General features: G+C 32.8%; 2 protein-coding genes across 2 annotated transcripts in view; both read left to right on the top strand.

Moving 5' to 3' along the window:
• Window positions 1–1,576, top strand: part of kirre (kin of irre) — a 71,472-nt gene extending 69,896 nt beyond the window's left edge. Inside the window, exons 10-11 of the mRNA XM_014232078.3 lie at window positions 21–340; window positions 400–1,576. Of these exons, the coding sequence (XP_014087553.2) occupies window positions 21–340; window positions 400–893 (814 nt within the window). The 3' untranslated portion in view covers window positions 894–1,576. The remainder of the gene's footprint in view (window positions 1–20; window positions 341–399) is intronic.
• Window positions 1,577–8,274: 6,698 nt separating this feature from the next.
• Window positions 8,275–25,275, top strand: part of N (neurogenic locus Notch protein) — a 141,684-nt gene continuing 124,683 nt past the window's right edge. The window contains exon 1 of the mRNA XM_014232084.3: window positions 8,275–9,955. Within this exon, the coding sequence (XP_014087559.2) occupies window positions 9,844–9,955 (112 nt within the window). The 5' untranslated portion in view covers window positions 8,275–9,843. The remainder of the gene's footprint in view (window positions 9,956–25,275) is intronic.

Below are 25,275 nucleotides of genomic sequence, written 5' to 3'. Positions count from 1 at the left end.
TTTTCTTAAACTATTCACAGATTTTCCGGCGACTTCAGTTACAGCCGTCAATGTCATATTAAGAATTTGAAGAATCAGGACTACAAAGAGACGGTCAACGGTTATGCGCCCTACTTTGAATACGCGCTTGACTATAGCGCACCTACCGAGGGTGGCAAGCCCGGCGCTGGTGTCGCTAATAACGTCAACAAATCTCAAACCAGCACAATCAACTCGGCCACCTTGCCGCACTACACAAACCCCGTTACAACTACCGGCAATCTGAGCTTGCCACGGAATCGCAACGATATGCAGCAACAGCCACAACAGAGCACCGCTCAAATGGGTAATGGATTCCTTGGTAAGTTTAGATAGAGCAATGTAGTTGCCTTCAGTTTAATAACATACGTATACTTCCAGCCGGCCAGTCACTACTGCAGAACGGAATAGATAGCCGTTTTAGCGCCATCTACGGCAACCCCTATCTGCGCTCGAACTCATCACTACTCCCGCCGTTGCCACCACCAAGCACGGCCAACCCCGCCGCCACACCTGCGCCACCACCCTATCAACGCCATCATCACCACCCCAGCCAACAGCATATGAACATGAACGGCGGCATCGGTGTGAATGCGTTGAAGAATTTCAGCGCGGTCACGGGTGGCATCGGCATGACGGGCGGCAACAGCAATGGTGGCGGCGGCAGTATTAGCGGTAGCAGTTCAAATTTAACCGCCAGCAGTAATACGCTTGCGGCCATGACACCGCTTACACAGGGCGTACCCCTCACCACAGCCACACCGGTAACAACAACGGCGCCGGTGTCTGTGGCGGTGGCGCAAAGTCCCTCCGGTCAATTTATCCTACCGTCGAACGGCAGTGCCAAACAAGGCGCACTGGCTACGCATGTCTAAAAGAAAGCGTAGGCGCTAGCGCCACTAACGGCACCTTTTATGCACGTACACAGCAGCACTCTGTATACAATTTGAAGCACCTTGTACTTTATTCACGCACGCTACACAATCGCCGCCGCAGAGAAAACCATAGATGCTGCCGCAGTCGCAGTCAAAACCACGCGTCCTTAAATGTCAATGCTACGCACACGCCCATAAGTATTTATGTATGTATGTCTACACATATGTATGTATGTGCCACTATATGCATATATGTATATCTAACGAGTATGTATTTAAGACTATTTACGGGTCAGCTAACTGTGAGTGACTGCCCGCCCATATCATTAGTGTATCTGTAGTGTAAATTTTTAATTGTAAACGTAAAAACATTGTAAATCGCTACTAACTGATAGAGCAAGCAGAGATTTTAGTCAATTAGTGAAAGTTGTAAAGTTTTAACCATAAAATTACGAAAATACCTACATTGAATGTTAGAACAACGGGGGGTGTGTGGAAAATTTGAAGTAAAATATATAATAATTGAAGTTTTTGGAATAAAAATAAATTTAATAAAATTAAAAAATTTAAAAATATGTTAAAATTGTATTATAAATTAGATATAACAAAAATAATAAACAAAGAATTAAAATATTATTAATAAATTAATTTAAAAATATTAAAAATGAAAGAAAAAAATTTCGACTTAATAACCAAAATAAATATTTTAAAATAATTTCGATTAATTAAAAAATATGATTAATAAAATAAATTAAAGTCAAATAAAATTGAATAATAAACAAATAAAATAACTTTAAAAAAATTTAAAAAAAAATAAAAAAGATTGCAAACAATATAAAATTAAATTTAAAAAAACGTATATAAAATTATAATAAAAAATTTAAAATATAAATGAAAAGTATAAAAATACGATATTAGTTAAATAAATATTGATAAATTATCAGAATAAATTAAATATTATTAAATTAATTGTAAAAGTAAATAACATTAAAATAATAATAGAGTTTTTTATTTTTTAAAAACAATTATATAATTCAAAGTAAAAATAAATTAAATTAAATTAAATTAACTATAATGAAACAAAATAAATAAATAAAAATATATAATCAAAAGTAAAAATGTAAATAAAGAAACACAAAATAATTACGAAAAAAACTAATTAAATAAAATATGTATTACAAGGTTGAGAATTTTTTAATTCAAAAACTTTGGGTTAAAAATTAAATTTTTATTTATTATTCCCGATGTTGCTATTAAAAATTAGATTTTTAATTTTTAATCTAAGACGTTTGAGATCAAAATTTAATTAATTAAAAAATTTATTTTAAACCTTTTTTAATTTCCACAATTCCTTTTTTTTTTAATTCTTAGTGATATACTTGGGAATAAATATTTAGTTCAATTATTTTAGTGCATTATTTGCAACCCTGATTACAATAAATTAAATGTATATTAAATAATACAAAATAAAGTCAATTAATTGAAATAGTAAATCAAATAACAAGAAAAAAATTAAATAATATAATCATTCAAAGACTTTAATTTAAAAAAAATTTAAAAAAATTAGATAAATATATAAAAGTTGTAAATATATAACAAAAATTCCGGAGTTAATTATAAAAAATATTAAATAGAATTACTAAACCTATAAAATTAAACAAACAAAAAATGAACTAACACAAAAATTTAATAAAAAATAGATACCATACATTCACACACCTCCTTTATCATAATAGCAGCAATAAACAATGAAATTATCGTCGTATACTCATATCAGAAAAAATTTTAAATTTTATAGAAGAAAAGATCCAGGATCTTAGTTCGAGAGACGAACCAATGAAAGTTGAATTCTTAACGTATTGTGATTATTAGCGTTAATTATCTATGAAATAAAAAAAATGCGTCAAATCCTTGTCAAGTCAATGAAAAAATAAAAATAAAAATAAAATAAATATATAATAAAAGTATGGGCGTCAATCCTAGGGTTTTAGCTGCTACGAGAAAATGCTATAAATATAATAAAAATTATTTATTAAAATGTTAAATAAACTTAGAGTAACTACTCAAAAGTATGCATTGTATGCTTGTGGCAGATAAAGCGCAAATCACTGATGTAATTAGAAAAAATAAAAAATAAAAAAAACTATACATATATATACGAAACAGCCTGTAGTTAGTTCCATGTAAAAGTCAAGCAACTAGTTTTTTATAATTCTAAATTCTATAAGTGAATGGTAGGCAGTGATGAGCATTGAGCAGATAGTTTAAAGAAGATTTTAATTAGCAAATAATTCAATTATGTAACTTATTATAATTAATTATTTTACAAAAATGCTTAGTGAGAATGAGATTTAAATATTATTATTAACTAAAATAATGATGCAAAATAGATGTAAAAAACTCGCTGAAAAGATGTTTATCATATCAAAATTAGCGAATTTAAATGTATGTATTGTATGTAAAAAAGATGGAAATGTGCGGACCGTGCTTGCAGTGATTAAGAGCCTATTTTTTTTTTTTACATAAATTTTAAAATTTTTTGTCATTCACATATTAAGATAATAATTTTTTTTGTAAAACGACTAATCACTGCAAATGACACGCCTCTTCATGTATATAAAAATAAATGCTGCCTTATGATTCCTTCTATTCTCAATTATACGTACTACTTATGGTATAGTTACTTATCTACACCATGTATTTAATGCATATTACATTATATTTAAATTTTAATATTTATTTTAAATTAATAGGCGACTCTAAATAATTTAAGCTTAAGCTTAAAATAAAATTTTCAAAGTGTTTGATATTTTTTTAAATATTTATTTAGCTTTTTACGCGTTGTGTAAACATTTGTATATAAGCGAGTTGAATGAATGCGACATAAATATAATTAATTTAACCTAAATATCTAATACTAATAAGTCGAGGTGAAAGAAATCTAAGCGCAAAAAGATGCATATAAAATAAAAACTAAATCAAATATATAATACTTGTTTTTATTTTTGAATTTTTAAATTTAGAGACGTTTTCGATTCACCATTTCCCGATCTTCTCTTAAAAATTGTTTGGTCGATGAAGTTATCCAGTTGAATTTAGCAAAAAACTCTCTCAGTTGGTATAACAGTTTGATATTCTTTCACTTTCTCCTTTACATATATCAGTTGCTTGTTCGTTTCGCCACCCTTCAAGGTTTTGATAAATCGAACTGAACTCCACGCTTCTTTGCAAAAGACAAAGCATTAAAAGAAAAGAAAATTACTTCCTCTTAGTATACAGTTTTTGAAAAAACACTGAAAATTTAAATAAAAAGGCGACACCCCAGCGCACTCACTACTTTTACTCTTACACGATTTTGAAGATTCATAAAATTATTCAGCAAGATAGAACAACATAAACCACCTAATATCCGTATACCCTTTCCATCGCCTTCTATATATTGTTTTCTCATATACTTCTGAAGTGTTAACATGAGCATTATGAGCAAACTATATCAAGTAAACTATATTTTTCAATTTTCTAGTATGTTCAATGAAAAACTCGTTGGCATGAATGATTGGATCTTAAGGTGGCTGCCATTATTAGCACGAGAAAATATTATAAAATTTCACGTGAATCATTTACTTATGTAAAAGCTTGATTGCTATCCATTGTTAGACTCCATAGTCGGGACAGAAGAGGTAGAGCTCATCCGGTAATTTGTTAGACCCTGGTTTTATTATTTGATTCTGGGACATTGCTTCGTAAGTTTTTTCATATTAGGATACTCGTTCCCCTCTATTGCAAGTTCTATTTCACCGAATTGCGTAGCAGCGAACTGTTACGAACAAACGACACGGACTTTGATGGCCCATTCACTTACAAATTACCGCGTTTTGCTTGACAATTCATACTTTATCTGGCCAAGGATATGCCAGAATGAACACTTTGCTTTCTCTCTCTAATAAAAATGGTGGCTGTTGCTTAGCAAAGCGTAAAGAGTTGAGAGTTGCCCAACATTTTGCTTCACCTTGCTGCGTTTCGCTTCAATGTGAACTTACTCATATAAAAGCATACATCGAACATTTCTGTCAAAGCGAATTACTGAAAAATTAGCCATGAGCGTGAAAAGTCTTCGTGTGTGAAAACGGTCTTATATCCAGAAGTTACAATCAGCTCTCTGACTTAAGCACATTATATCTTACAGGTTCGACACAATTTTAGATACATATGTAAGTACATCTCATACCCTCTAAAATTTTATAATTAAAATCTATATTTTCTTTTAATAGCCACGAAGTTTGTGACACTCAAAAAGGAACAAATTTCGATGTGTTTTTTGTGAGTACCTGCCGGCTACAGCCTAACCTCATGGTGCTTCCAAACACAGCCGATCAAAAAAATGCGTTGATCAGCGCTCTAAACAATGCAAGCTATTTGCAAGCATTGTTTGGATATATATTGGTAAGGTGGAAGGGACACATATTCCACCTTGGTCGTGTTCGAGGCCGACCTAAAACCTCTGCCATGCTGTGGGTATAGCACCCGGCCGCCATGCGACTCCACATTGAACTGAATTTTTCAGTTCCTCCCGCATTTAGGTTTAAGCCACAGGCACCACGAATCTCCACAAAGAACAAACCCAACGAGCAGATTAAATTGAAATCCAAGGGCTTTCTGCTCGACGTAGTACCAGATTAAATTCTCCACTAAGACCTTGTAGCCGTAGCTACTGCCAGTTGAGCACCTATCAAACTCAATGACTGGTGACACTTGTCGCTTGAACTTCAAATGTCTTTTCATTAGTAAGAATATCATTCAAAGTCTATAATATCAATTCAAGCTGAGTATTATAGCACTATTTCCGACATAAAAAGAAGGGAACGTCAGAGACCCTATAAAGTAGATATATAAATGATGCACATGATGAGCTTAGTTAATTTTGCTATCTCCGTCTGTCTGTATACACGAGAACTAGTTGTACCGTTTTTTTGGACATCGATCTGAAAATTTGCACTCGTCATTTCCATAAAAGGAAGCTGCTCATTTGTCGGAACCACCGATAGCAGACCACTATAGCATATAGCTGTCACACAAACTGAACGAACAAAATCAAGTCCTCATAGGGAAACTTTGACGAGATATCTTCACAAAATATTTTTCAAGGCAACGGTACAAACAAATCATTGATATCGAGGTACTATAGCATATAGCTACCATACAAAATGATTGACCAAAATCAAACCCTTATATGGAAAACTTTTTTATTTGACAAGGTATCTTCACAAAATTATGCGCGAATTATTGCTCAATGCAACGGTGAAGTCTCCAAATAAATTATTCAGCTGCTATTCAAACTGACCGATCAAAATCCAGATTCATTAATTCGATATGAATCTCAAAATCTCTGTACGTACCGACAGCAACATTCTGATATTCAAGCCCTATTTGTGCTGAAAAGATTACTTTTTCATGACCGGAACCGTTGAATCTACATTAAATATCAAATAATACTTGTGATAACAAATTTATCACAAGCAGCCACGTGTTGAATCATTACATACTAGCATATTTCTAGAATTATTGGGTTAAGTTTCAATAGAGACAATGTTCTGTAAGTAGTTTTTCGAGGAGTATTAAATTAATGAAATGTTTTGACTTAAATCTTCATTTGTTGTGGATTAGGTTGATTTCTATGCTCATTAATTGAAAACTCAATCTGTTGTTATTAAAATTTTATTTAATTAATTACTAAATTAATAAATATTACTAAATTTATTAAATATCATATAATAATTGTTTTTCATTTCTGAAATTACATAATTGTCAATTTCTGTGCTAAACTGTTAAGAAGTTGATTTGCTGCAACTTCCATCTTTCATTGAGAATGTAGTATCGACAGAAGTGTTGCCAGACTTTAGTAAATATTTGAGTGTTAAGATTTCATTTGAATGATACCTTTTTCTAAATATATATCTCTATAAGTTTATGAGGATTTAGTAACATTAATTTGTATTTATCTACATACTTATACATACACATATATATATATTTGTAAACGTATCATTGGAACACAGGGCGTCGAACATTATATATATAAGTAAATCAATTCTACTGCAAAGGAATTAATATACATAATAATAATATCCTAGATATTAATAAATGACAATATTATTAGAATACTAATTATAAATATAATAATATTAATGAATATGATTAATTGTAAATAACTTTATGATTTATTTATTCTAAATAGTACCAAAATAAATATTTTTTACAATTAATTATTATACAATAATCAAAAAACTATTAAGCAAGGAAATTTTTTCTTTCCAACGTATATACAAATAAATTTTAAAAGAGTTTTTTATACATTTTTATAGACACGTGTGTACATAAAAAACATATATTTTATATCCTCATATAATGTATTAAGTTGTTTTCTGTATGTTAAATCATAAAACGTGTAATAATTTGTTTATCTAACCACAAAAATAGCTACGGTTGCCCGGTTCCTTGTTTGCTGAGATATATTAATCTAAAATTATTTTTTCCATACTTTATATGTGCTTACTTGCAAAATATGATATTTTTTCCTGTCGCAAGACCACAAATGTCGTTGCATTTCTAATGTTCAGTGTGAAAATTGTCGCATTCCCACAATTTATGTGCAAACTTTTGCGATAAAGAAATATATTTCAAGTAAATCTACATTATTTATATAGTTTATTAAGTTTATCAATATTTTGTTTAGTATTTCTTAATAAAATAAAAAAGACCAGTTCCTGTAAGAAAAAAATTATATCAAAAACGGAAGCTTTGGTACGTTAGATATACAAAATGACATATTTATATACCTTTTCACAACAAAACGAGAGAATAAATAATGATTAGGTAATGCCTAGCAAGAAATGTTTGCAAATAAAATACGAATGACAATTTCCTAAAATTTTAAAATCCAAAAATAATAAAATTTATTTAAAACGCCGTAAAATTTACATTTCCAAAGCAAAATTTGTGTCAGAAAAGCATAGCTTCATTTGCGCCTTTTAATTAAATTTTACTTTATTTATTAAACACAAAAATTTGAATTATATTTTATATTTCCAAAGTCACAAAACTTACATTTCTCTCACACCAAACTACTGTACATTCTACACTGTAAATAAATCATTGTGAAAATGCGTAAAATTTTCTTAATAAATCAATTTAAATTTCTTCATGGCACTCTGTATTTTTCGCACACACCAAACCGTTCCTACTCACACACCACAGCTTAGTGTGGATTTCAAGAGCCAGCCATTTTGAAACGAGACTCGTCGGGCTACAACAATGCCGCCTGAGCTGAGCCACATTTCAAGTGTCTGTTTCATTTGTACTCTGTTTTATATTTTTCTTAATGCCCACAGCATTTCTCTCACTGCACATACATACGTGCTCTCTTTGTGCCGCCGCTTGCATGCGCTACGCACACGCTCTCAACGCTCATGTTGGTGGTGGCGCGCAGCTTGAATTTACCCTGACGAGCTCGACTTGGCCGCCGCGCGCTCATAATAGTTTGTGACGCGAAGTGAGTAGTGTTTATTGTGTTCGTTTGCCGGATGGACGGTTGTAGTTGATGATGGCGACGGTTTGAATAAAAATACAATTTCAAACAACAACAACAAACAAATACTGCACTGCATTGTAGTACTGCAATAACAAAACAGTAAATGTGCATGCAATTTTCGAGTGCAGCAGATTTGTGTTAACGCGTTTAAAAAAGCAAAAGCTAATTTGTGAATTTACAATTGAAATTGCAAAAAAATAAAAAGAATTTAGTGAAACTGCATAGAATTGCAAATAAATCCGTGTACAAGATATACAATTTGTTTGTGTACATTATAGCGGAGAGTGAAATGCAGCTGCAGGCGACCATCAGCACCTTCCATTAGCATTACAGCATCGTCAGCGCATAGCGAAAGCATCAGCGCCGTCGTCGCCGCTTGCTAACAAAAATGTTGTTCGTCCATGTAATAGCCGCTCGAGCTTGTCTCATGGGTCGCGTTGGAATTTAATTAAAATTAAATTCATCCGGTTAAACGATACCAAGCTTTGGTTAATTCTGCACTTGAAAAACAAAAAATAAAAAACGAAAACAACGGAAGATCGGCTAAAACGAGTATGTTACCGAAAATCAACGAGTAATATTGAACGAAAATTGTTGTAAGATAAAGGAAACGACTGTATAAAAGAAATAAAATTAAAAAGTGGGTGATGTAAAGTGAAGAAAGCCTAAGCATAGGCATGTAAATGTAGGAAGCAACAAATTAAAGGAATGAAAAATAAATATTGGAGTAAAGCAGTGTGCACGGTGTACGCATACACTACCATTTTTGATACTAGAAGGATAATATAATATCCCAGATAATTTGCAAGTATTATTGAATTTTGATATGGCAAAATATATGTACATAGATATGTATCTGTAGTGAAAAGTGTCAAAAAGCAAAGCGCAATTGAATGATTTTCAAATAATAGCATATCTTTTCCAATTTAAAGTACTAAAACAAATTTTTACATTAAAACTCAAAAATTTTGTAAAAATCAATTCGTTCAAAAAGAAAACAAATTAAAAAAAGTATCTCAAACAATTTTTGAAGCTTACACTGCTAACAATTCGTGTCTTAAAGTGGAGTTAAAAAAAAATAAAATAAAAATCAAATTATTATTGAGCATAAATAAGCAACCGATTCGAAAGAAATATGTATTTAAAATTTGTGTAATTTAAAAGAAAATATTTGAGTTTCATGAAAAATTTTATCATTACAAGACTTCAAAGCGGTACTTTCATCATAAGTGCGGCAACGCATGCGCTTTGGTGTACTCATTAAAACTTTTAGAAGTTTGATTCGTCAAGCATTCCAAAAAGAGCGAAGCATTTAGAAAATTTTCGTTTCACGGGCAAGTTATACAAAACTGGATTATCAAAATGTGGCTGTTGATCAACAACAACACATTTCCCAAATCGGATATATTTTGGATAAAATTGCTTATCAGTCTGCTGCTGATTTGTGGGTTTATTGGCGGCGGCAATGCAGCGGGTGAGTGTTATTTACTAAGAATTACTTCAGTGCTTTTTTGATTATATTTAGAAATAATTATTTTAATAATAATATTTTCTTACTACAAAACATTACAATCCATTTTCAATACATAAGTATACAACTCCTCAACACTCTTTTATGCATCCTTACTTCAACTCGGTATCTATCTACCTTTCGAAAGGTATCTTCCTTTTTGCCAACCTCTAATAATGTTATACATTCTTTGTCTACGTTCATCTAAGTTTTCCTACTTCATTGTTTTCACAATTTTAGCTCCTCTCATATAATTTACGTTGTTTCTCCTTATGCCATATTCTTTTCGTTTCTATCACCTTTCCTTTTAGGCTAACCTTCCGTCATAGCCGCAGTCGTTGCATTTTCTTCTTTTTTGCTGCGGTCACCGTTTTCCATTGCTGGCTTAATGTTGTTGTTATTGTTGTCGTCACTTTTGACTGTTGTCTTGCCTTGGTCTCTTATGTTCGTTCGGTTTGTTTCTTTTAAACCACTCGCTTGTGCGCTCACCTCTCAGCAATCTGCTCAGCTCAAATTCTCCTAACCACTTATTTGGCAGGCCAGGCCGTCAGCGAGCCAGTTAGTCAGTCGGTTTTTCGTTCAGCCATTTTGTTTCCGTCTATTGCAGCAAATCTGGATCGAGACTCGTTCAGGATCATATTGCCTTCAGTAGCATACGTATACACTCACAGACACATTTGGAAATTCATGGCTGATCGCTTGCAGTATTCTACTTGCCACGAAATCTGTACTGAGCGTAAATGCTTGTATCTGTGTGTGTAAATGTAGGTGTGCAAAGGTGTGTGTAACTGTTGTAGAGAGATTTCAGCGAAATGTTTGTTTCTAACTAAAAATCTATCCTAATTGAGTTCTGTGGAATTCATTCATTGGCATATTTGTTGATTAATTTTTGGTGCTTAAAATTTATTATTATTATTTTATTTTGGCTTGAAATGAATATAATCAGCCATTTTGAATGATTATTTGAATGCGTATATGTATACACAAAACATTAATTTGTTATATGCCTCAATTTTTAATATTATGATCAAAAGAGTACAAGGCTATAAAAATACCGTTGTTTTGAAATTTCTATACAAAATAATATATGTAATATTGTATTATGCATACATAAGTGTATGTATGTACTTACTACTTGTATGTATATGTATGTATATTTCAAAATGGAAGAAAATTTTACTACCTATAAATATTAAGTTTTTTTAATTTATTTATTTATTTCTTAAGAGATAGTATATCCTCTAAAATTATATATTACTAAATAAAAAATTGTATTATTAAATTTATCTAGTGTATTATTGTAAAAATAATAATTATTTTATTTTTATTAATATTTTTATAAGTTAATGGTTCTTTATTGATGGTATTATTATTATTATTTATTAATAATTTTTATATTTAAGTATCTGTAATATTTATTCTTTGTTCAATTTCATACTTAGTAACCATATTTTTGGCTTAATTCCATAAAGTTTTACGTAACAAAGCTCATTTTCAAATACGTTATGAATATAAAATTGTAATATTTTTATTACATGTTCATTACATAATGTTTTGTATTTTCGTTATATCATTTTCTACATACATAATTTTTAACATCATATTATATATTTTTTAATATTTCTTATTATATAATTATCATTATGTGCTTAATTTAATTATCTATATAATTATTATGCATTGCATACTTTTATTTAAACCATTTTTATTTTTATATTCACCCGCAAAACTTTCCCACACAATTTTTCCCAGCGTTGCCAATGATATTTATTACGGCTCTTAAAATTTTTAATACTTTAAGATATTGCTGCCTTTTGCAGTCTTACAAATTGCCACTTAATCTATTTGTAAACATATTTTAATGCCAGAAAGCTGCATTTTCGCATTTCAACTCTTCAAAAATAAATAAGATTCACTAAAAAATACAGGTACTTGCCAAATTTTTAGTTGTTAAGTGCAAATATGCCGATTGCTTATCACTCTGCCGATTGCTTATACTCAAATGAAATAAATATTTAATTTTCCAGTGGCAAATTTCGCTGATTAAATTCGGGATGTGAGAATAATTATAAGAGTAGGGGAAGCAAAGTAAACTTGTTTACAATTTTTAAAGTTGCAGCGCTTAAACACAGAAAACTTTTTTGAATTAAATTATACTTTTCAATCATTATGAAAATAGTAAGCTCGCAGAATGTTCGATTCACCACTTCTCTGTTCGCAATGTTTCAACTCCACTCTTGTCAAAAAATGCACGTAAAAAAGAAACAACCAATGTATGCAGTTAAATTCCAAACCGAATATGCAAATAACTCTTTAAAATAGTATAATTTCTTCCTAAGCAAACTCTATGTTATTGTGCTGATATATGCCGATCTAAGCAAATGGTTGTTCGTTTGGTTTGTTTTGGCGTATCGAATGCAGCTATTGTTTTTCATGACCCTATAAAGTTTTTAAAAAACATATATTTTTTTATTCTGTTCGCTTTTTAACAAACTTTTGAAAATCGCTGTTTAAAACTTATAAATATTCTATGCTTTTTGCTTAATAACAAACTCTTTAGAACCTCTGTCAAACTACTTAGAAAATGTCATTAAAGAAAGAACCTAATGCGTCAAAAACGTGACGCACAAATTAACAATAACCTGTCGTTAGACCCACATATAAATATGTGTATATACATATTGTATATCAGTATCTTTACACGTGCACCGTGCTAGGCGCTCCACTGCGCATGCGCAAAGACGAAAAGTCGTTTACTTTATTGACAAACTTCTAAGCCAAGTCTAATGAAGCCGCACAACCATACTCACACACATATGAGAGAACACACCGCAAAACATGCATACAAGCGTAGACACAGAAGTTTATATGTATGCACATACGTATGTACATTTATTGGTTCATTCATTGCCTAAGGCAGGGGAATTTTTATGTGTTTTTGTATAACAAATACTTTGCGGCGTTTTTCTTTGTAATTAACTATTTTGAAATTGCCATTACACCGTCTATATGTATGCATATATATAAGCTCAACACAAACAAATATGACAGCAATGTGTATGTAGATATGCCGCAGCAGTATACCAATAAGTTCCACGGCCGCCCTTTTACCATAATCACATGCTGGCGACTCGCCTCTTGGCCAAACGCTTTAGACGCCGTTTCCCTTTACTTGACTCAAATTTATGTATGTATGTGTATGTACTTAAGCCTGTTGTTTGTCACTCACAGACAGGAAATTTAACAAGCAACACACTAAATACTCCACAATGGAAAAATAATCATAAAAATAATAACAAAAACACACAATCAAACGGCGCATAAATGTGTAAATGTGAAAAAATGCGCTTAAATATTTGCTTAGTCCGCTCTTGTAAACCATGTTTTAGTGCGCCTCATCTCACGCTTTCCGGAGAACTCTACTGGTTTCATAAGATCGTGGTTTGTTATACCCTGTATCGGGTATATTAAGTTTGCCGTTTGTAACATCCAGAAGGAAACGTAGGAGACCTATAAAATATGTAATAAATAATCAGCGGGATTAGTCCATCAGTTTTTGAGATATCGATCAGAAATTTTGCAAAAGTTATTTTCTCTCCAAAAAGCTACCCATTTGGCGGACCCGCCGATATCGGAGCACCATAGCTATGCCATACACTCTGGTTCGATCAAAATCAAGTCCTTATATGGGAAAAAATTTTATTTGGCGAGATTTCTTTACGAAACTCGACATAAATTATTGTTCAAGGAAACGGCACAATCTTCGAGCAAATCGTTGAGATCGGAACACTATAGCATATGCTTAGCTATCACCTAGACTGATTGATCAAAATCAAGTTTTTGTATGGAAACTTTTCTATTTGTGAAGGGTATTGCAGCTGCGGTGCAACCGAAGTTAAATTTTTTTCTTGTTTTTTATTACTTTTGTGCTTGTTGGCGCTAATTTACTTAAAATATCAGTATGTATTTTTGTAGTTTTCCCTTCTTTTGAAATATATTTTATGTTTCTGCATTATATGTAATGCTACGTTCAGTTAGCACATCGCCCCTAATCATATGTCAATAATTTGCATTTTTGCAAAAAACAAAAACAATATACTTATCAGTTCGCACTGACCAAAGTTTGCTGACACCGTTTGAAAAGCAACAACATGCTTCAAAATAACGCTATGAGTAACTATGTAAATACACATATGTACATATGCACATGTATATAGTATATTATAATATATATATATGCATTTATCTTATTTGTCTGCGCTGACATAAAGCTTTTATTAGCGTTTCTTTGCTTTTCCGTTCATTCACTCTTTTATTATTGTGGCAATCAATAAGCCATTCTTAACTCCAAACCCCAAAAAATGCATAGCTGGTATTCAGATAAATATAGGTATATATATATATATATATGAGCGAAAGTGTGTACATGTGCCAAATCGTGCGCCAAGCACAGGATCGCCATCACGCCTGCGCCAAAGCCCACCATCAAACGTCAATCGGCAAACGGCGGTGGCGGCAGCACTCCGTCAGTCAGCCTTCAACCAGCACTTAATCGTCAAGTAATGCTTCCAGACACTCAATGCTCGTCATTGTTTCCGAGCGGAGCCTAGCACTCGTTTTGACGATCGCGCGTCGTCGTCCACGTCGATGATAAATGCCCGTAGATAGTGTGTGCAAATAGTCACGCTTATGCTGTTTTCTTGATTGCATATTTTGTTTGCTCACATGTATCGATTGTATATACATATGTACATATTAATATGTATGTAGCCTGTAGTCACTTAGGTATGCAAGCACTTATGCTTGTAGGCAAACAGCTATTTCCTGGCATTTCCTCTTTTACTATGTTTATTTTTATCTTTTTTATTCGCTCATTTTTTCTATTTATCCACACTTGCTTACATACATATGCTTTGGCTATTGCTTTGTGCCGCCTAATCCACTACTCAAATATTTACTCGGCTGGTTAAGTCTGCTTTATGGCTTTGCTATGCAAATTCCCTCAAACAACATTCGCAGCTCATCATTTCACTTGCTTCAGTCCATTCGTTAATGCACTCGCCTTCTTGGCCTGTGATGGACAATTGATCCTTTGTTCGATCAATGCCTCTGTAAAAATGCTTAGTAGCCAGCAAGTAGTGGCAACTGGTCAAATGTTATGACATTGTAGTTGCACCTATCGGCGAACGTGAATCGATGCGGATTGACATTTTCTTGAAACAAGCTTCTGGTTATCCATTTTGCGTAGATCATATGTGTACCATAATGCATATGCATGTTATCAGTACATATTTATAAGCGTTAGTGTAGGTTGTATTGCAGAATATTTGCCTCCAATCGGGGTTAAATGCAAACTAAAAACTTTACTTTATTAAAAATTATCTGGTAACTTTTTGTTGAGCACTTGTCTAGCTTTCAAGCGTTTTGAATTCTAGAGTTCTTGTAAAGTTCTGTTAAATTATTTTACAAGGTACGAGCATTAAAAGTATATAATTGAATCCAGCAAGTAGCCTATAGCGTGCTTGAAGAAGTTCTTAATTAAATGTCTCCTAATATAAACCGTTATAAAACAGAAAGAAAATTTATAATTCTCTTTATCTATTTTTTGGATTTTTTAATCTTTTTTAATTTTTAATATTCTTTTTTTTATTTAAATTAAATTAAATTTTTTAGTGTGGTAGCCATAAATAAACCAATTTTGGGGAATTAAAAAAATAACTACTATATCAATGGTTTTAAAATTCTAAGAATAAATTTATACATATTTTAGTAATACACTTTTACATTTTTGAAGAAAAAAATGTAATAATTAATAATTAATTTTAATAATAATTTTCTGGAAGATATTGGTCTTATAATGATTTACGGTGGAAAAATTTACGAAATGCTGTCGTTTTTAAAAAAGGTTAAATTTTACCCAATGTTTTGGTAGTTGTTAGCTTGATAAAGTTCGATTTGAATGTGCGGAAAACTATATACAGACATGCAGACAATTTGATGTGATCGGATCATTTGTCTCCGAGCTGAAATGCGCTTAAAAATAAAGCTGATTGAACAGAGCGGCTACACTATAGCAGCCTTTATTTGAAAAACTCCTTTAAAATTTAAGTAAAGCCGTTTTGAAGGTATAGCAAATAGAAATATGCAAAAACTGATACAAAAAAACTATTTTTTTCAAAATTTCACACTAGATGTGCTTTTGAAATATAGGCTTTTCATATTTTATATAATTGTAAGTATGAAAAACTACAAATAAATTTATATTTTATTGAATATTTATATAATAATTCTTCTCTATTTAAATTATATAAAAAATTTTTAATTTCTTTCTTCAATTAAATTTAAAACAAAACTATGCCGTATCTTTTACTTTAAATTTTTTAACATATGTATGTATAAATTTTTTGTTATATTTTATATTTTGTTTTTGTATTTAATTTTTTCATTGTTTATCTATTACATTTTATTGTTGTATTATTATTTTTTTATTTTACAATGTTGATTTTATTTTTAACCATTGTATGCTTTTTTTATTTATTTTATATTTAAAAAATACAAAATTTTTTTATATTAATAATTTTTTGTTTCTGTTTTTTCATTCCATTTATTTACATATATTGCTTTATTTTTATGCAATATCATTTAATTTTTGTATTTTATAATATTTTTTAGTTTAAAGTATATGGTTTTTTTTTTTTTAATGAACTTTATTATATACATATATGGACTGCATTGTTACGCTTAATTTAAGTTTGTCAATTGCTGAAGTTCTGCAACCCACACAAGTTTTCGTCCGTCTAATTATTTTTCTGCTGAATTGCCTATTGCATTGTTCAATTAATTAAAAAATATGTACGAGTGTATATATCGACTTACTACACATATACTTACCATGTATGTGTGTGTGAGTTTGCCACCGTTTTGAGTAATATAGGAGCTACCATCACTCACCTCCGTACCGATATTGCTTGCTGTATGCACATCTATGCATATATATCATGCAGCCTTAATTTTTATCGCATTGTAGTTATCCGCAAATGTGAACTCACGACGCGCCGCCAACAAACTAGCAACATTGCAACGCGACAATAGTGCTGCGCAGAGCTCAGCTGCCAATTCAGACTGGGCAAAAATATGCCCATAGATTGCCAATCGTGGCATGCGACTTAAGGTAGCTAAAGCACTATTTATTGACTACTATAGCTAGTATTTATAGGATTGTATAGCTGCATGTATGTATATTCTCATATACATAGTTGTGTGGTAAATATATGCAATTTGGCTTGACAATTTCTTTCCATTAAAAAGCGAGCGTGTCTATCGGTAAGACGTAGGCGTAGCACGGCTCACAATCGAAGTCGAAAAATTTGCAAAATTATAAAATGTCCCCCTTAACAAAAATACGTATTATATATAATATATATTTGTGATATTTATGCATACATATGTATACATTGTCAGCCGCTATTTTCCGCTTTACCACCAATTTTATTACCTTTCACAAGCTTCTGAATTTAAGTTTCTTCCTTTACACCAATTCCATGCTTCACGTAGCACTTCATTCATAACTCAGCTCCCTCTCTAGAACTCTATCAGTCTGCTAACCTGTCAACCGTCTGCTTAATGAGTTCTGCCTGTATGACCTTTGCTTTTGCCGCTTCGGCGATAACATAACTTCGATGATTATCGCAGCGTCACAACGACGACCTGGAATGCGCAGTTGTGCAGCTTCTCATCGATTGCTCAATTGTAAGAGGCAACAACAACATATCGCAGAATCTGGCCAAAATCTCGCCCTGCAATATTGGCTGCATACTTTTGACAGCCACTGTAGTCCGTAAGTACACTATAACCCTTCGCTGCTTGGACTTGGCTAGATTTCGTTTGTGAAGTTATCGTGCCTACTCCATCTGCCATACCTTGGCCGTGCCACACCGGTTGGGTTTGTGGCAATTGTGGCGATTCGTGCTGCCACAATTGACTCTGCGCCACAAAAATGTGATAAGCCAGCACAACTAAGTGCTGTCAAGCGCGCCATTATCTGGCTTACGGTATCTGTGGCAGCTCCTGCTGCTTGAGTTTGTCATTCCAGGTCCAGAGTTTACTGCGATTCGTTGCATTGATTGCACATAAGTATATATATTTGTTTGCTTGACTGCTTGACTGCTTGGATCTGGTGCCCTGCTGTGCTATTAAGCGTTGAAATAATTGCGACTTATGCCCAGCACAGCGAGGTTCGCGAGCTTTTGTCGTATAAAGGGTACTTATTTATTTATTTATATAAAATGTCCAGTGAGCTCTTGTACTGTCGCTTATTATGTGTGCCCTTCATGGACAAATAAAAAAGTACATATATGTAAAAAGCTGTCCGCGCTTATAAATATGTGTTTTTGTAAAAAAATAGCAACACAACCACAAATTTGGTGATCTAGCTACTTACTTTTGCTGTTGACCATCACTATATTGGCGCAACTTGGCAACACGTTAAATTAAATGCGAGTAAAACGCTCATAATTGGCTGTTGACTATTTAGTTTTAGTGGCTACAATGTTTTTATATTTTTTACTATTTTTTTTTTATATTTTATAACTTAATTTTTTTGATAATTTTTTTTTGTTTTTTTCTAATTTGGACAGAATAGCTTTTTTATTGTTGCTTGTTGTTGTTACTTTTCCATTGGCTAACTTGTGCGCGCTCGTTTTCTAGCCATGCGCAGCTTACGGCCACATTCGCACAACAACAAGAACAACCACATTACAAACACACTTCACAGCAGATTGATCGCCAATCGCTGATAGTTATGGTTGTGGCTGCGCTTTAAGGTAACGTCGACTGCAACAAAAACAATGGATATAACCAACAACAATAACAATAGCGTTTTCATTTTTTTCGCGCTCCGTATGCGCCATCCTCGTCGCCACTGATTGGCTCAATTGATGTGCACTGTAGTTGCCACAAGTATTTTGTGCGTGTTGTTGTTACTTTTATTGTTATTGTTATTGCATTGGTTTTGCTGTTGTCTCAGCTCTGACTGCCACACTCCACTTTGGCTTAACGCGCGAGCACATTTTTTGGTTGCGACGACTTTTCCCCCAAGACTTTTAAGGCGACAACAACAAAATGTTGCTTAGGTTTACGTGCCGTTGTTGTTTTGTGTAGATTTTAGCTATTTTGCTGTGCGCATGTGCAACATTGCGGCAGCATTTTTTCAATATTTCGTTTGCAAGCACGTTGCTTGCTCACAGTTTCTCGATTTTTTCCAAGCATTTAGTATTGATAGCGATATTTTTTCAATTTCATTTTATTATTTTTTATCCATTTTTGTTGTTTCTGCTTTGTGTATGTATGGCAAGCTGAAACAGTAGCTGTTGTGCTGCCTTTTAGTAATTTAACTATTTTGTTTTACATTTATCTTTGTGTCTAATGCTTTTGTAGATTTTTTTTTATTAAGTTTACTGTTTTTAAGCGCAAAACCAATAACAACAATTAAGTTTTTGATTTTTGATGTAATACTAGAAGAAAAGATGCGTTCGCAAGCACCCCGAAGAAGTTGGGTTACATTAGTGTTTGTTGGTATCTCAAATAAGTAAATTTTGGTTGATTTATTAAAAATATAATAATTTGAAAGTTGCCAGGTTTTTCAAAAAAAAAAAAAATAAAAAATGAAATACCTACGGTTGCTATAATACCCTTCACGTATAAAAAAGTTTTCATACAAAAACTTGATTTTGATCGGTAACTTTGTATGCTATAGTTATCCCAACTGAAAATTTTTCTAGGTGATTGTAGATTTTCTTTGCAAAATAATTTATGCCAATTATCGTGAGGAAATATTGTCAATTAAAAAAATTTGTGTGGCATCCATATGCTATAGTGGTAATATCTCAGAAACTAATGGATTAGTTTGCGTATACAGATAGACGGACAAACGAAATGGCTAAATGTACTTAGCTCGTCACGCAGATCACTTATATACTTTCGAGGGTCACCGATGTTTCCTTTTGGGTGTTATACATTTCGTGGAAAACTTAATATACCCTGAACAGCGTATAAAAATATATAAATAAATTATTGTAGTTCATACACTGAGCGGGAAAAATAAACATGTTAAATATGCGCAAAAGAGTCTAACTGACTTTATATTACACTAACACAAACTAGCTAATTTTAATAAACACATACATACCTACTTCTAGACCTACTGAATTTCGTCGTCAAGTTTGACAGTTCAACGTTCTTTTTCATTTGACTATCCACAAACAGATGAAAAAAAGAAAATTAACAACACAAGAAAGTCCAAGAAAGCCAAATAAAATTATGTACATATATACATATATGCATACATACATATATTTGTGTAAATACATACACACTATCAAATATATGTGCATGTAAAATATGAAAGCCAACCGCTAACAGGCAAGAAGCATAAAGAATCATAAATCCGTGCAGGTTATAACCTCCAGTTAGCAAGTTAGATGTTGATATAGAAAAACAAAAACACATGAAAAGCAGTGTTAAACTCCAAGAAATAATAAAAACTTTTGAAATAAAAAACAAAAAATGAAGAGAATAATAAGAACAAAATGTCGACTCAATATAATAAAAAAAAAGTTTACTAGTTTTCCTATGGACACTGCTACCGACGCACAATACATTACAAAGAAATATAAAAACAAAAAATATTCACCGTGAGCAACTTAGAGAAACGCTCTTACATAAAAATTGTAGTGACAAAAAATTTATGAACCTCCCTCATAGAGAGAGGAAAAAATATGTATGCCATGCAGCATAAACACAAAATGTCAAAACAGCGTAAGATTGGTAGTTTTTCATAGTATTATTATCATTTTATTATTATTTTTTTTTCAAAATACATACGTACTTTCTGTCACAATCACCCTACCCTTACTTCAACCTATGCCAAACACTAACGTTTCGAACGCCAATTGTAGCAACACGCACTCGCATATATCCTCATTAACTCACTCTTATTCGCTCTCTGCTCGCACACTCGTTCACATTTCTCCATAAGTATTGTTTCGAATAACCGAAAGTTTACCTTCTGAAGGGAAGAAAGAAGTCTTTCCTGACATGACCAAAAGTGTGACAGCTGTGTCTACTAAAACTGCAAACACACGCACACACACAAACCCCGTTATATGTTTATGTACACACATGCATATGTACATGACCAAGAATGACTTGCTGATCGCAGCATTGCATCGAATTAATGCGCCAAAGCGTGTAAAAATTTCCGATCAACCATAAAGTACCTACGAAACGGAGAACATGTGTTAAATTTCCATGCCACAATCTTTATCGGTATTTGTACTGAGGTCTCTGTGCATTGCCTAGACGCAAGCGCACACATTTCTCTGTTTATATCCTTGCTGACTGCAGTCAGTTCGTTCATATTTTATTAGTTTGCTCATTCGACACTGTCCTTTTGTCTCGTCTCATGCGGCTCACACTACATCTGGATTCTAGAAATATCAAATTACGAAATTGTGTGCAGAAAAGAATCCGAAAATGTTGAAAATAAAACGTTAATCTTCTCTTGCTCTCTCTACTAGTATTTCACTCTCTCTCTTTCTCTCCTACTTGTATATTTTGTACTTGCTGGCTTTGTGCTACCCACATGTTAGCGCAGTTGTTGAACCTGAACCTGAACCCTGGTATTGTTTTCTTCTCTCTTTCCACCTTGTTTCTCGTGCTTTCTGTTTTCTCACATTTCGTTTGGCATGCTATTTTTACTAGCGATCCGTTTTGCGCCTTGCATATTTCCTGTCGTTGTCCTGTTTGCATTAAACGCATGAAATATGTGTATATACGTGTATTTGAGTGCTCAGGCGTGTTATAGAATACGTTACTTTTACCCTTGGCTGTCTCATGCATACATGTGTATATATGTATATGGTATGTATGTGTGTTACTATGTTTCTGTGTAATTCATAATGTTGTTGTTAATTTGGTTTTTTCTGTTATTGTTGAATTTGTAAGTGTTGTTATTACTGGAGTTAATTTTGTTCTTGTTGTTTTTGCTATTATCAATTTTCATTTTCTATACCTATGTACTCATATGTACCTATGTGCATCCACAAACATAGTTATGTACTTTTATTTGTATCTAGGGTATGCGCGTGTGTTTTCGAAAACATATTTTTTTAATTGTACAAAGTCATACAGTTGAAGGAAGTTTGAAATGTTGTGTGTGCGTTTGTATGTAAGTATGAGTTTGGGTAACGGATGTATAGAAGGACTCTCCAACCACCCTTAAACACAAAATAGATTCGGGTGTTTTGACTGAAGTGGAAACTTAGCGTGTTAGTATTGAGAAAATATAAGTTTTATTGCACTTGTCAAAACCGTTACACATTTACATATATGCCTATAGATATGAATATAGAAACAAGTATGTGGCGGCACAAAAGGAAATTTAATGAATATCATATCAGAGATGCTCTGTAGTATACAAAATTTAATTATACAAGTTAAAACGTTAACTTTGGTTGCACTGAAAAAAGTTTCCATACAAGAACTTGATTTTGATTGGTCACTTTGTATGGTAGTTATTTGCTATAGTGGTCCGATCTAAAAAATTTTAACGGAGATTATACCTCTACTTTGGGCAATAATCCATGTCAAAATTTGTAAAGATATCCCGTTATATAAAACAGTTTTTCATGCAAAGGCGTTTTTGATCGGTCAATTTGTATGGCATCTATATGCTATAGTGGTCTGATATCGGTTATCAATATCGATTCCGACAACTGAGCAGCTTTTTGTAAAGAAAATTTCAGAAGGATATCTCAAAAACTGATTGACTGGATGTTTTTATGCAGACGGACGGACGAACGAGGCCAAATCGATTCAGTTCGTCACGCTGATGATTTATATACATACATACATATAAAGACTTGATCGGATCGTCTACGTTTCCTGCTGGATTTTACAAACTTTATATACCCTTTTCAAGGTATAAAACAGCTATTTTTTCTGATTGGTGAAAGGTAGAATTGTAGAATACTTTCTCAACTTGAGAAAACTATAGTTATCAACTTTCGGAATTGTGTAGAATACCAACTTAAGATACTGACTCTGAGACTCTGAAACTTAAAGATCCACTTATAGAACTAAATTGTAAATTGAAGCCAAATGCATATTTACAAAGCTACTTGTTTAGAAAGCACTGTAATAGGCCGTTTAAAGCATATTCACTAGTTTTATTACTAAATTATTATATATCTTAATCTTTGAATATCTTGAAAATCCCACCTCAACTGAATCGTTTAACGATAGTGGGGAAGCATTTACAAAGAAAGTTCCATATTTCAAATAATAATTTTTTTGAGAGAAAAGTAGTGTTTAACAATATTCTTTATGAGTTTCCGATCGAAAACTCTTAATTATTATTGATAGCCACTTTTTTATACCAAATTCGTGAGGTCATCTGCGCTTCATCCCCGAAGACGAGCCTCCCTTATAAGCGCTCCCTAAAGACAAATTTTTATATACGGCTTTGGGTTTGTATATCTATATATTCCTGCCTGTAAACCATTTTAACATCTGCATTTACACAATTACGTAGATTACTGAGCTCATAAATTCCCTTAGCAGTTATACTATTTTAAACTGCAACAATATACAAGCGCTCCTATTAAATTACTACCGTGTCGAATTCGATAACATAGTCTAGCTGAAACAACAACAAAAAGACTTCAACTAATATTATAAAGTAATTAAAGTAAACTACGCGCTGCGCATGCGCACAGTTGGAGTTGATAAATTAAAGCAAATGTAACGGAAATTTTGTCCAATGTATTCATATGTATGTGTGCATATATTTATGCCCCAGCAACAACACAACTCGATTTTAGAGGAAGCAATGAGGCGACATGGTGTGTCAAACGGCTGAAAACTACTTACCTTAAGGCACTTATAGTCCATAAATACATGCTTACTGATAGGCAAACTCATTCATACATATATAGACGTAAGCGTGATTGTGCATAGTTTTATTGAGTGCGCATTTACTCAGCAGATTTCTGCGATAAGTAGTTGGGGTGACGCCTTTAAAAAAAATTCGCGAAATTCCTAAGTGCTCATACACATGTATGTATATTCTTCCAAAACAGTCGAAAAAGGAGCGCAAGTGAAAAAAAATTATATACGATTTCTTAACACTGATTTACATTACAAATGAAGTGGTGGCGCTCATAAAAGGCCAACTACCACTTACCTACCTAGTGCTTTGTCACATTCCATATGACAGGCGACAGCTGGCGGCAGACAAGCCGAGAATATGTACACACATACAAACAGGCCAGCATGGCGACGCATATATAATAGTAAGAGATCGTAAAAAGCTGTAAGCTACACTCGGCAACGACAGGCTTATAAAAATTAATAAACAGTCTGTACAAATTAAAAAAATATATATATTTTCATCTGCGCCTATCAAGCTTTTTAGCTGCATACTGCAAAGCCTACGCTTTTTCGTGCACGCTGATAACTTTATCACTATTTTTATGGCTTTCACTGAAATTCAGTTTTCACGCCTGTTCTGCCATCTCGACGACCAAACCGACTAAATGCAATCAAGTGAAGGTACATTAAGCTCTAAAAGATGTATGTATGTATAAGTTTATATATATTGTGTACCTTTGCTTTGGTAATTCGAAACAGCCAACAACAGCTGCTGTCGCTACTGATCTTGCTGCTGCACCCTTTTCTTATTTGCCTTGCTCGCGCTGCAGCGGTAAAACCGATGGCCGAATTTGTGTGGCGGCACTCAAGAATCCAAGCAGTAGTCACAGCATCTCGTGCATGCATTTGCTTACCTTTTTTATAGACACATACAAGACTTACATACATATATGCACAAGAGTAAACGATTTTTTATTTTTTTCTCAAAAAACCAGTGCACATGAGTGTGTGTGTGAGCCCGCTGAGCCACGGCTGCTGCGCATGCGTGCTAATTAATATGGAGAAAGCAGCGCCATTAACCAACTTCCGTTATGACATTTACGACGAGACGACAGAGAACGCACTGCAGCGACAGATGGGCGCATGTGTATGAGGGCATGCTTGTGGAGAGCGGCAGTTTAACTGATACCCAAAACAAACTTAAATAAACTGACGAATGCATTTACATAAATGATTTTTGTTGTTCTTCCTCTTAGCTGCTGTTTGAGCTAATTAAAATGCGTATAACGGTGGTAATCGAATGGTATTTTCTTTGACTGATTGCTTGAGAAAAGTTAAAAGGAAACTCGTTGCGC

This window comes from Bactrocera oleae, chromosome 5 (assembly GCF_042242935.1).
Source record: "Bactrocera oleae isolate idBacOlea1 chromosome 5, idBacOlea1, whole genome shotgun sequence".
Taxonomy (NCBI): domain Eukaryota; kingdom Metazoa; phylum Arthropoda; class Insecta; order Diptera; family Tephritidae; genus Bactrocera; species Bactrocera oleae.
The sequence above is the reverse complement of the archived record's forward strand: the minus strand, read 5'-3'. Positions and strand labels throughout refer to the sequence as shown.